This window comes from Eucyclogobius newberryi, unplaced genomic scaffold (genome assembly GCF_026437365.1).
Source record: "Eucyclogobius newberryi isolate DKJ021-1_F unplaced genomic scaffold, fEucNew1.0.hap1 SCAF_9, whole genome shotgun sequence".
Lineage (NCBI taxonomy): Eukaryota > Metazoa > Chordata > Actinopteri > Gobiiformes > Gobiidae > Eucyclogobius > Eucyclogobius newberryi.
Genome location: NW_027316532.1, coordinates 24,592,898 through 24,606,477, shown reverse-complemented (window position 1 = coordinate 24,606,477; position 13,580 = coordinate 24,592,898). Strand labels below are relative to the sequence as shown.

The window sequence follows — 13,580 nt, the reverse complement described above, 5'->3', positions numbered from 1 at the left end:
TTAGGTCAGTTTTTTTATGTGCATTGTCCCTGATAAATAAACCAATGAACTAAAACTAAACTAAGTGTTGGCTGTAAAATGTGATCAATATCAGTTAGTGTTATATGTGTATAAAATGCATATGTTTTAAATTGTTCCTTGTTTAGAAGAACTCTTTCAATATATGTTACGAACGCCCCAAATAGTTTGATGTCATCTCTTCATTCATAGCAGTAATTAAGAGTATCAGTGTATCCTTTATATGCCACCTGTGTAATTATATAGTTCTATGTCACTTTAGACGACTAAGAATCTCATTATCACAGTCATTTTGGGCCAATAAAAGGTGCTGCTTTGTCCATCTACAGCTGTAGCCTCTCAATGCTTTTTTATTTGATTTCTCGCTGCACATGCACCAGCCAGGTGTGCCTCATTCTCTCTGAAGGCTTCCTTCATCTCACCCAAATTCCTCAGCATGAAGCGAGGACATAGTAAGCAAATAGAGGATCCTTTCTCAGGCCGTCTCAGATGAAGAATGATGGAAAAACAAAGCCGTAAGGTCTGGGTGTTTGGTTCAGTTTGGCATCTATTTTATACATTTATTTGAACTGTCTGATTCAATTTTAAATACACTGCCCTTTGAAACTAATTCTTACACTTATATAAGGTATAATTATTGCAGGGTAATGGATATTCTACTGATCAATTACAGGGAGATAATTTACAGACGGTGCACATCAGTGATAATTATTGGAGTTAAGTGATTGCATATAAACATGATCTCAGTTTCAGTTATGACTACAATGTAAGCACGATAATATTGCTGTATCGTAACCCAGAACGGACCATTCTCAATTTGTATTTCTTTGGCCCTTTAGGCTTTACCAGACAGGACAGCCTATTATGAAATGGGGATGAGAGAGAAGGGAGGACATGAAGCAAATTGTTAGAGCCGGGATTTGACCTCAACCACCGGGCAGCTTTTCTGATGTTTTTTTTTTACCTAGAACAGGCATGTCCAAACTAGGGTCCGGGGGCCAAATGCGGCCCTCAGACCAATTTTTGTTGGCCCTCCAGCTTCCTGCTATGCTGGCCCTAACAACAAAAAGTTGTACTTTTTACTGTGAAATTGGGAAAATTCAGGCATATTGATGTTATACAAACCTAATATTAATGTTCTAGGTCTATTTAGAGGTGTGGAGGCTCATTGCAATTACGTCAAATGCAAAATTTCAAATTATTCACTTGTTTGTGGCCCTCTGCCCCGTTTAAGTGTCAAAATGCGGCCCTTGGTGAAAAAAGTTTGGACACCCCTGGCCTAGAAGGTTTCACAGTATTGTCTTATGCTTGTCTATCTCCATGGAGACAAGCATTTGGTGCCACAGGTCAGATCTATGGAGAGGCATCATTGTAGAATGCAATGTATGTTTGAGCACAAAAAAAAATCATCTGCAATGAAACAAATGCACTTTATTTCTATTGAGAGACTGTATATTTAAGGATACTCAAAGCAAATGATTCAGCTCTGTAAAATTACCCGTTTGCTTATACTAACAAAATAAGTGCTATTCAAGTTGACTAAGTTTTATATAACATTGTCTGTACTTTTCCTTGAGTGTAGGTTTTGGCCCCTCTGCCCACCTCTGTCGGGCTGGTGAAGGTGGCTCGTCCTGGCTGGAGTGGAAAAATCAATGCAGGGCTGCTGGAATGTCCTGGAATGTTTATAGCAGTCAGGGATAATTGAGTGAATCTGGAACAAGAAAAGACAAACTGGGGTCCCGCGGTGGAAGAATGTGCATTTGGGATGTCTGAAGTTTAACATTCCATCCGTTTAGGCTGCGCGGCCAGGCCCTCAACCTGCCTCAGATGGCACCGCGGGGAATACGGGACTCAACACACCCTTCCTCCCGCTGTCCACCAAATGTCCCGCTCCGCACTGCACGACAAGAACCACCCTGCTCAGGTTTGAAGGCTGCGCATGTAACATTAGAAAGTCAGCCAGGAGCGAATCAGTCACACATGTCTTCAGAAGTTCATTCTTTCCTCAATTTGTTGCAGATTTTTACCCGTGAGTCTTCTTATATGAGTTAAAGGTAGTAAAAGTGTAATGTGTGGGCCTGGTTATGATTGCGATAGCGTTCATATGTTTGCATGCTTCGGAACTTGCCAGATGAGAAGACAAAAGTCGTGTTCAAAGTCTTTGAGGCTTATCACTGCATGAGGATGTTCAGTAAAACGGGATGAAAAAAGTCCATGTAGTATGAGGTTAAACTGAAGTTAAATGTTGCCAATCATGTGTCGATGTGTGTATTATTGAGCAGCGCGTGTACATTATTGACCTTATTCCACCCTGCCCACATTGTCCTCTTTTTGTCCGTTGTAATCGCACTTCCTGTCAAGCGGGAACTCCAGTCTTCCGATCTTTTAAGTGGAGAACGAGGGAAAAGTCTGGCTGCTAAAATATGCAATAAAGTAGATTGATTTGTGTAAAATGTCAATGTTCAAGTGTCATGTCAAGCTAACAATGCACCAATTCCCTGGGTGGCCTGAATTCGACTCTTTAGTCTGTGTAGTACTTAATTTTCAAAGTTTTTTTTCTATAGCAGAGGTGGGTGTAAGTCACAAGTATGTCCAAGTCACCGTGTCACGAGGGTCAAGTAAGTCAAGTCAAGTCACTGCTTTGAGTACAAGTCCCCGTAAATCATCAGTGTTGCCTAATCTTCCATGTTCAGCGCCACACTTACTGTATAAAAGCAAATAAACAGTAGTAGTAGAAGGACTTTGTTTTGATCCTGAGACAAATTTGTGAATACTACAACTCACATATTCGATATGCTAAGCTAAATTCAAATGAAACTGTGGGGATTTGGTCCAAGTCTTTCTGTTTTGTGCATTTATATCGCTAACTTGGTATCATATATGGCCCTGTATTATATTAATGCTTCAAAAGAGTTAGGTTTGTTGTTGTTTTATAAGCCAATGCCCTCCAACGCCAATGAAATCTTTAAAAACAAGAATATTCAAGCACCATGTTTCTGTTGAAGTGCAATCTGAACATCACAGGCTTCAGACTTCTACCAAGACGTTTGGACACATGTTTTGTGTAACTTTAGAGGACAGAGGCTCATTTGCTGAAATCACGTCAGAAATACTCAGCTTTGAAGGCGCAGAATGAAAAAGAACATATTTTTTCAATGAGCTAAAATATCCTGAACAATGCTATTGATGCAAAATAAAAACTAAGGTGAAGAGAGGTCCGTGTGGTCCTGGTCTCATCCCAAGTGTTCTTGTTAATTAATATCTAAATAATATCTATTTCAGCATTGTATGTGAGGGTCGCTGCTCATCACTGCGGTGTTCACGGTGCAGGGCTTTGCCAGGGCCCGGGGACAATGAGAAGGATTCAGCTGAAACCTCCTGGAGCCACAGATGAGCTGTCTAGGCCTGTTTTTAATCCATGCAAATTATACATTCACCCCTGAAGCGCTGCGGTGGTGAAACTGAACGTTTGAGGAGCGCATATGGCTCATTTAGCCTAAACACAAATGCATTTACGCGCATTAGAGTTCTTTACACATATAATTAGCCAGGAAAACCCAAGTAATTCCAAGTAATTAGGCTCAAAGTCAAGTCTAAAGTCACAAAGGGCATGTCCTAAAACTAGTCTTTGAGGTACAATAGTCAAGCAAGTCTCAAGTCATGAAAATTGCCACTGGAGTCAAGTCATGTGATGTGACTCGAGTCTCCCCCTGGGGAAGACCCCCTGGGGAAAGACAAGACCCCCTGGGGAAAGACAAGACCCCCTGGGGAAAGACAAGACCCCCTGGGGAAAGAGCACTGCATCTGCACAGAAAACTAAACTGATCCATTCTCTAACAAGTGTGTTATAGTGCGTGGAAGAAAAGAAACACACTAAAATAAGCCTATTATGTGGACACAAATTGAATGGTGGGACATTTACTGTCTTTAATCTTTATCCACAGCATCTATGGACAGCGGGCACATTACATGCATGTTGTTCCCCGCGTGCAGGAGGCTGCGAGCTTCACTGGAGCTTCACTGGAGCTTCACTGGAGCTTCACTGGAGCTTCACTGGAGCTTCACTGGAGCTTCACTGGAGCTTCACTGGAGCTTCACTGGAGCTTCACTTGCAGGTTGCATCTGGCGGAGCAGCGTTTCCTGTCACTTGTTGTCGGGCTGCGCGTCCCCGGACTTTCTCCTGACGCCTCGCCGCACGTGCTGGAGGCGCGCGTCACCGTCAGGACTCTGCAACCCGCGGTAACATAACGAGGAGTTTCCGCGTTTCATTGTCCTCCTTTGTTCGTCTCCTTTCCCCCCCCGGCAGGTTGAAGCATAACGCGAGCGCGAAACATGGCCGGTTTGCTGACGAAATTCGGTCACTACACCCACGCCGTGGTCCGGGGAATCCCTGCGTCCCTGGCCACAGAGGCGCTCCGCAGCAGCCAGGCGGACGTGGACCTGGACCGGGCGCACCGGGAGCACGCGGAGTACGTGGCGGTGCTGCGGACGCGGCTGGGGCTGGAGGTCGTCGAGCTGCCCGCGGACGAGTCGCTGCCGGACTGCGTGTTCGTGGAGGACGCGGCGGTGGTCTGCGGGGACACGGCGCTCGTCACCAGACCCGGCGCGGAGAGCAGGCGAGCGGAGGTAGGACCCGTGGCCCCGGCCGCCGGCGGCTTCTGCATGTGTGTGCACGGGGGGAAGGAAAGTTGTGGAGGAGTTTGTCATGTCAGATGCATATGTGGGGGGAAAAGGATACTTGATTATAAACATGAAAGTGCACGCTTCATTATGCTGACTGTAACTGGATAAACGAGTTGCTTTGCATTTATTGTGACACGTAGTCTGCACCTGCAACATCTAAGAAGTGCATAAGGGGAAATCTGACATGTGACCTCCAATTGTAAAGGCTTTTATTTCCTTGTACAGGCTAATATTTCCTTGCATTTGCATTATTGTGACACGTAGTCTGCATATGCACCTGCAACATCTAAGAAGTGCATAAGGGGAAATCTGACTTGTGCACCCCAAATGTATAGGCTTTTATTTCCTTGCATTTCACATAATGTAACTCTGAAGCCAGACAAAATGATATTGTTTCACATGATCTGCACCAGCCCTCTCACCCCTCCCTGCAGTGTCTGTCTGTGGGGATGACAGTGGAGTAAACGCTGGGACAAGTCCTCTGAAAGCCCCTGTCACATCACATCACATCACATCACATCACATCACTGGTGCTAATGGGGCCCAGTGTTTCTGGCAGCAGTATTGATTTGGTCACTTCTGCCTTGAGCCACCATTCATTTTGTTTATGCTGAACATGTAACAGCCACATTTGCACGCATTCTCCTTTATCTGATCTGTAATGGCAATATTTCCCCTTTTTTTCTTTTTGCAAACGATGAGAATGTAGAGTAGTTCATAAACTTCCCTTTGCTGATGGGCTTTATAATGTTTCATAGGAGATTCTTTTTGTCAGGTGTTGAGAATTGGAGCTCTTTTCTGGACCACTTGTCACTTGTTATCTTTGTAGTCCCTGTGGCTCTCATCGATCAGCTCCGGTTAGAAGTGTCCCACCTTCTCTGTCACTTTGTTTTTCAAAGTTAATTGCTTTTTGTCAGACAAAGTGAAGTTATTCTTATATGTTTACACTTGATGATGGATGACTTGATGTGAAGATACTGCAGCTTTTGCGTATATAATGACAATCGTTCTAGTTCTTCTCGTCGGTAAATAACATCTACTGTATTTTCGTAAGTCGCACCAGCCAAAAAATGCATAATGGAGACAAAAAAACCATATAAGTCTGACTAGAGTATGAAATGCGTTGCAAGTGTGAAAATAACAAATTATATCACATATAAGTCGCTCCGGAGTATAAGTATATAAGTATAAGTATAAGTCGCACCAAAACTATGAAAAAATGTGCAATTTATAGTCCGGAAAATACGGTATTTAATCCAGTTAAAATTATGATTCACCATCTAGATTTCAGCATAATGATGTCACCAGTTAGAGCACTTTGTCATTAGTTATTTTCATGTTGTGTTTATTATTGTTTGGGTTCATTGGTTTGTTTTCAGGTCAAGTTTTTATTCTTCTTTCGCTCCGTTTCAAGCAATTAACCAGTTTTTTTGTTGGTATTTGTTTTGATAGCTTTTACTTTTTTACATGTTTGAAAACTACAACCTCCAATGGCCTAGGTCTGTCGATTTGTGGAGCACTTGGACATGCTTCGGGTCAATTTGAATAGTTGAATAACAGTTTAACGAATAACTTCCTATGCCACGCCCACACAATGTGCACCCATGACTATTGCTGAGTACACTGTCCAGGAGGGCTCACAGATATTATACTTTAATGGTACTTTAATGGTACTAATTGACCACTGTCGTCTTTATAGCTCTAGTAACTCATCATATACGGTACACAATATTTAGCATTTTAACCATTCACTCATGACAAGAAAATGGTGTACATAAAGATATTTGCATCCTTGTATTCCAAAGTAGCTCATTCTGGCAAATTCCAAAACAATTCTCTGTAAATGATTTGTCCGTCTATCTGCGCTGAATTGTGTTTGTATTTTACATTATAATATTGCGTATTTGCTTAATGAGTCAAAAAGTAAATCTGGTCTTGGCAAAATGGCCTGGTGCCAGGTTTTTTTGGTAGTTGTTTCCTTGTGTGAGTCAGGCTGTTAGCAGGTCATGAAGAAGTGGTAAATATAATTTCATAGGGTTGTCAAAAGTATTTAAACTCAGATTCTAATCGATACTAAAACTAGTATTGAAACTAGATTCTTATTTCAGCAAGAAATTAGACTTAAAGAATAATTTAGGACAAAATGTGACCTTTCCTGAATGTTTTAGAATAGTCTTGATCCTTTGGAGAACTTGTTAGAAAATAATACACTGTTTAATCAAGAAAGAGCTGTTATTTTGTATTGAAAATGCTAGTTTAAGAAAGCACATATCACTGTGGTATTGGAATTGGTATCAAGAATCGAGTATATTCCTTCGTACTGAAATCGAGTTTAAAATGTGAAGTAACATTAACTTAAGTGTAGTTGGGTTCAAACTGTAAGAGTATTTGGATAGACTGGGAAAAGTACCGAATCTGTCTGAAATGATATTATGTGTCATAATAACACTGGAAGCATTTACTGTAAGTCAAGTTTTTTTTGCCAGGAAAATAATGGTAATTTCAACGTCTTTACATCTGTCAAGACCCGGGGGAGACCGGATGGAAAATCGCCCCTGTGCAGACACAATATTTAGGTCATGTTTTATAGACGTAATATTTAGCTTGAATGCTTGCCGTTTATGTGTCTACGCCAGGGCCCTTTCTGGTCTCGTAACTGGCCCCCGAACGCTCCAGACACTTGTTTTGACTAGACGAGCTGCAGACACTGATTCCTATCCCACCTATTATATGACTTCCCACATGAATCCGACCTGGTTTCCTTCGCGGAGGCTTGACATCCGTGTGTGAATGAGGCATCTGGACGGGCCTGGAGCTTATGGGATACGAGGGTCAGTGTGCCTTCCTCAACTGCCTGCAACATTCCCACCACAGTCATCCTGCTGTGTTTGTGTTGGATTCTGGATCATTGTGTGGCCCCATCACCTCTGCATTCTCTACCTTTTCCCCACATGTAAAGCATGGATTTTTATTTTATGGTTAATATTGGTATCTGGGATATGGAGGTACATATTTCGTCACGGTAAAATCTCTGTATATATAAATCTAATTTCACAATCTAAGATAAAGGAGTGGCTGTATGTTCACACAAATAAACCAAAACAACAGATTTATATTCAAGAAAATACTTACAAAAGGTTGATTTAATTTGTGAACAATTTGTATTTCGAAACGGATTAAAAAATGTCTATCAGCGCCCATTTGTTATCGTGTGAAATATTGGAAATCGGTATCTATTGAACAAGAAAATCCATATCAGACCATCTCTAATCTCGTTTTGAATTTCAATAAAAAGCCATCTGCAAAAGATTTACTGCGTTCAAATTAACATTCCTGTAATGGGATAATTGCCGTCATAAATCTGAGGGTTGTTGTTGTCGTCTCTTTAGCATCGGCGCTAGTCACATTGAAAACATATTGACACTTGACCGCACCTTTTTCTGCCACAGATTTTGTACACATTATGTTACATTTTAACACAGGGCTTTTGTAGTCATTGGTCAGCTTCATCGTGGCTGAATTTACACACAAGCTCCACCTGTAACTCAATCAGAACATAACCAATAAGAGCAGTGGGCGGGGAAAAGTGTCCGTTTGAACATGATGTTGCACGATATCTCCTAGCCCGGTCACAATTCTAAAACAGAAAGCAGGTGGTACTTTTCCCGAGCGTCTTCCGCAGGCCTCTGTCGGCGCGTGCCAGTGTTTTGCTTCCCCTGTGTGCTAGAACATCACGTGTGACAGAACCGGACGACTCGACCGCGTCCCGCCCCGCCCCGCTCGCTTCACCTTGGACCTCGCCGACAACTTGGCCCCGGGTTGACCCTGCGTAACCCCCAGTGACACGGAGCGGCGGCGCGTGAGACAGCTGTGGTGGACATGTGAACAGACGCTCTTTCTCTGCGCGGGCGACCGGGTCACGTTCAGGAACGCCGGGCCCGGTGCGTGACGAATGAAATGATCGGTGCGTGTAATAGGACTGAACGGCGAGGCGTTTCAAAGTGTTGATTTGATTTGTTAATTGATTTGCTTGTGGGGCTGTCACTAACGATTATTTTAGTAGTCAACTACCGTAGTCTGCAGTTATGTTTAGAATTTTTTTCACCGGTCAAATTAGAATTTCTATTTGACATTAAGACTTAAAAAAAACAAAAAACGTTATCGATAAAATAAAGGTTGGAATGTGGAAACCGAAGACTTCTATTTTTAGTCTGAATAATGCAACAATCTGCTATAATATTTTTTTTTTGTGTGTTTTAGACTTGTCTGTATTGTCTAGATAAAGAGTACAACGGTTAAAATATATTTCTTATAGTTTACTAGTCATGATCAATTAATCTTTGCAGCCCTATAAACTTGGACACATCAATACTGAGAAAATTGTTTGAATGTGACAATGGACCTTTTCTGAATGATCCAAAGACCACATATAAATCAGACCACATGATTATATGCAAGAACATAGTAATTTTGTGTAGGAAATTACAATGTCTTAGTGTTTTTATTGTCATTGTGGTACAAAGCTTTTTCATTAGTATCACAGTTATCACGATACATCTCACAATGTTACAGGGGACTTCACATGTCGCATGTTAGGGTTGCACAATATATGGCAATAAAATCTAAATCGCAATTTTATTTGGCGCAATGAAAATATTGCTGCAATTATTTAGATAACACAATGTTCTCTGCAAAGACGAATATCTCGTGTTTCTATAGAACATTTTTCCCCAAAAAAATTCTGCAGCCCTATGGCAAATTGTTAACCTCTGGGACTAAAAAGCAGAGGAAACTACATTGACTGCCATTTTTGTCATTTTAAACTGAATGTTATTATTTTTAAATCCTTGATTCAAACCGCTGGTCATACACATACATTATACCAAAAATACAACTTTTTAGTTTTCTCCTGCAACTTTGACTGAATGTTTGCCTTTTCTTGCAAAAGTATCAAATCTAAAAATAATAATTCCATGATTAATACGGTATTATTTTTTCCTTGGCCGATTCTCGCCTTTCTGAAAATGCCAAAACACAAAAAGTACAAAAACAACCAAAGCAACTCCCAAGAGGATATCAGATTTAACTTGTTTAGAGTAAGTATTCCATTTTTCTGCTTTACAAAGTACATTTATCTTTTCCAAATGTTGTGAGACTAGTTCTAGGCTGGTGAGTCCTGATGTAAACCCGGGTGTTAACGGGTCTGTCTGAAGAGGTCTTATTTTACATTAGTGCCAACATAGACCATGACTATGATCCGTGTGTTTAATCATGAATTATATAATTTGTCTTTGCAAACGTTTCACAAATAACAAACACAACTTCAAGTGCACTATAGCTTTTGGCAGAACATCTTAGTTAAGTTTAGCTCTTTAGCAGGAAAACATTTAAATACAAATACAATATTTTTGAGAAGAGATATGGTTGGCCATTTTCTGAAAAAAAAAAGAAAAAAGAAAAAAAGAATTCAGTCCAGGGGATGGTTAATTATTATTGTAGTTCTCTTGAAAGTCTGCAGAAAAGGAACTACCGTATAAGCTATTATAATTAAATATTAACATAAGAGATGTTCCTGCTTTACCCAGGAAGTACTTTGTTGAAATTGGTAGCTGTGTCTCAGACCACATGACCCTGACCTGTGGAGTGCCCCAAGGGTCAGTCCTGGGTCCCCTTCTGTTCAACCTCTACATGCTGCCGTTAGGACACATTTTCACTGCGTATCAACTGACCTATCACAATTATGCAGACGACACTCAGATCTATGTTTCACTGTCGGCAGGTGACTATGGACCAGTAGATTCACTCTGTCACTGCATCCAACAGATCAGTGTGTGGATGCAAAACAACTTTCTCCAGCTGAACTTAGACAAGACTGAAATAATCGTTTTTGGCCCACAGAAACAAAGAGAAAGTGTTAGCGGTCACCTCCAGAGTCTCGCTCTAAAACCTACAAACCAAATTAGAAATCTGGGGGTAATAATGGACTCAGACTTGAACTTTAATAGCCACGTCAAATCAATAACATCAGCAGCTTTTTACCATCTAAAAAACATTGCCAAAATCAAAAATATAGTGTCAAAACCAGATTTAGAGAGACTTATCCATGCGTTTGTCTCCAGTAGATTAGACTGTAACGGCCTGCTCACTGGTCTCTCAAACGAGTTGTAAAACAGCTGCAGTACATCCAGAACGCTGCTGCTCGAGTCCTGACTAGAACCAGGAAGTATGATCACATTAGTCCTGTTCTCAGGTCTCTGCACTGGCTCCCTGTGGCTCAGAGAATAGACTTTAAAGCAGCTCTGCTTGTGTACAAGTCTCTCCATGGCCTAGCACCAAAGTACATCTTGGATATGTTAGTGCCATATGAACCATCTCGGACTCTGAGGACCTCAGGGACCGGCCTCCTGCTGGTCCCCAGAGTCAGGACAAAACATGGGGAATCTGCGTTTCAGTTTTATGCAGCTAAAATCTGGAACAGTCTTCCTGAAGATGTGAGACAGGCTTCTACTCTGACAATGTTCAAATCTAAGCTAAAAACTGTTTTGTTTAGCTGCGCATATGACTGAAAGGATTTTTTCTTTGCACTCTTCTCTTTTGTTTGTGATTTTATTAGTTTAGAAAATCAGTTGGATTGATAATTTTTAATTTAGTTAATTTTATTGTATTTCTGTTTCTGTAATTTCTTTGTGATTTGAATGCATTTTTCCTGCTGTGAAGCACTTTGAATTGCCTTGTGTATGAAATGTGCTCTACAAATAAACTTGCCTTGCCTTGCCTTTTCAAACCACAAAAGGAGGACGTTTATGTAATTAAATATAATATAATTTGTCCCTAGTGCTCATAAATCCTTTGGCACATTAATATTCACTTCACATATTCACATCCACCAAACTTCCAGGTTTGCAAAAATATGTTATATGGGGGAAAATGTTATGTACTCATTTACAGGAATAAAGTGTAGTACCCCAGGCAGAATATTTTGTTAGTATTATTACCACTAATGTTTGACTTTGAGGTGTCAGTAACATGCTAAAAGAAACCTGTTTGACCGTGCATGTTAAATGGTTAAGGAAAGGAAGGACCCAAAGCAATATTAAAAATGTCATATTTGAGAAACTCAAGGATTAGTATGGGGATGAACATTATTAACACAAAATAATATCTCCTTGTTTAAAAATAAATTATGATCTTTAATATAAATAATATAATAATAATAATATAATTTAAATAAAATCTTTTAACAATGCATTGCTCAGTGGGAATGTGCTGAAATGTGCCTAATAGATGTCTTAGTTGACCACATTTACCACAAAAGGGCAGAAATATCACTGGTTTGGGAGAAAATGAAAATGTTGCATGTCTCTTTTTGAAGTCATATTGGGCTATTCAATAATTTTAAATTTATGTATGTCCGGAACAACAATTGCGATATTATAATTGTTTATATCTATCTCTACTTCTGGATGGAATGCACTGTTGTAGAAGCAGTTGTCATTATTATTTATTAGCTTCCCCTTACACTGGGTACAAATTCCATTGTTCAGTTCAGCCTTCACTTTAATTGGCACTTGGAACACTGTGTTTACATGTCAGGATTAGAGCAGCATGAAGCAGATCCCTGATGCCATAACATCCGCCCTGCATGTACCTTAAAATAGTTATAGCCTGTCCTTGTGTGAAGCCTGAAAAACACAACCTCAGAGATTCACACACTGGCCTAACCTTTTGTGGTATGCATATAAATGTGCTTTAGATTCCACACCTCTCAGCTGTAAAGACGCTCTGAATCATGTCAGACTCATGTGTCGTGTTTGGAGCCCTGGACTGACAAAAGCAAGATTCAGTCGTATTTCAACTCGAGCTCGAGCTAGTATTTATGTCAAATGCATCTGATGAAATAAAGCCATGAGAAGTGAGTCGATCTGTATCAACAAAAATACTTTGCAAGATTGATGTTTAAATTGAATCCATTTAGACCACAAACATTTGACTGATTTGTATGTTTTCTGACACATAATATTGGATTTCAGTGAAACTAACTTGCACAAAGGTGTAGCTCATCTAATTAAGTAGAAAAGATCACTGTAAATCACTGTGTATTGTATAATTACGCATGGAAATATCTGATATTTATTGATCTTTGAGACATGTATTGTTTGATTTAGTACACATCCGATGTTGAACAACATTGCATAAGGTTCTTTGACATGAATGGATTTTTAGTAGCTTTTACCCATTCTTGGACCCATCTGCCATCGTCTGCATCAGTGTATTGATGTGGTTGGATGTTTTGCTCTGCAGGTGGAGGATGTGAGACTTTAGTACCTATTTTCCACAGTGAGCTGAGTTAGAACTCGGTATGTGTCGACTTGGTGCCACAATGTTCTGCTGCGGAGGCTCAGGCTTGTCTGCAGCCTCTCTCGCATCTCTGTGTCATTTGTGCAGGGCGGCTACAGGAGACTATGTCACTGTTAGCTCAGTCTGTGTCATCTTTTGGACAGATCAACTTTTTCCATTGCTCCGTTCATAGTGAGTCACGCTCACGTTTGAAGTTCAAATCCAGGACAGGGCTGATGACGGAGATTCTGTGGTAAATGTATATAATGGCTTGATGTGGCAGAACACTTGATATTGAAAATGCATCCTTTACTCAGATGTATTTAAAAATCAATTGTTACTTTGACCCATTGGGGCTTTGCAAGTGTAGATATAGACGGAACTAGATGATTATCCAAAATGTACACTAAATATTTTGAAAAGCCAGCTAGTGTCATGAAAAACATTACAATCACTTTGACCGACAGACCAACATACAACACCTGAGGGTTTTAAAGGAGGCCATAATTATCCAATTATAATAAAAGTGTATCTATCCTCAA

General features: G+C 40.4%; 1 protein-coding gene across 1 annotated transcript in view; it reads left to right on the top strand.

Annotated features, from left to right (window-relative positions):
* The first annotated feature begins 4,299 nt into the window (after positions 1-4,299).
* The window catches only part of ddah1 (dimethylarginine dimethylaminohydrolase 1), a 64,177-nt gene continuing 54,896 nt past the window's right edge, over positions 4,300-13,580 (top strand). Inside the window, exon 1 of the mRNA XM_072438917.1 lies at positions 4,300-4,644. Coding sequence (XP_072295018.1) covers positions 4,351-4,644 — 294 coding nt within the window. The 5' untranslated portion in view covers positions 4,300-4,350. The remainder of the gene's footprint in view (positions 4,645-13,580) is intronic.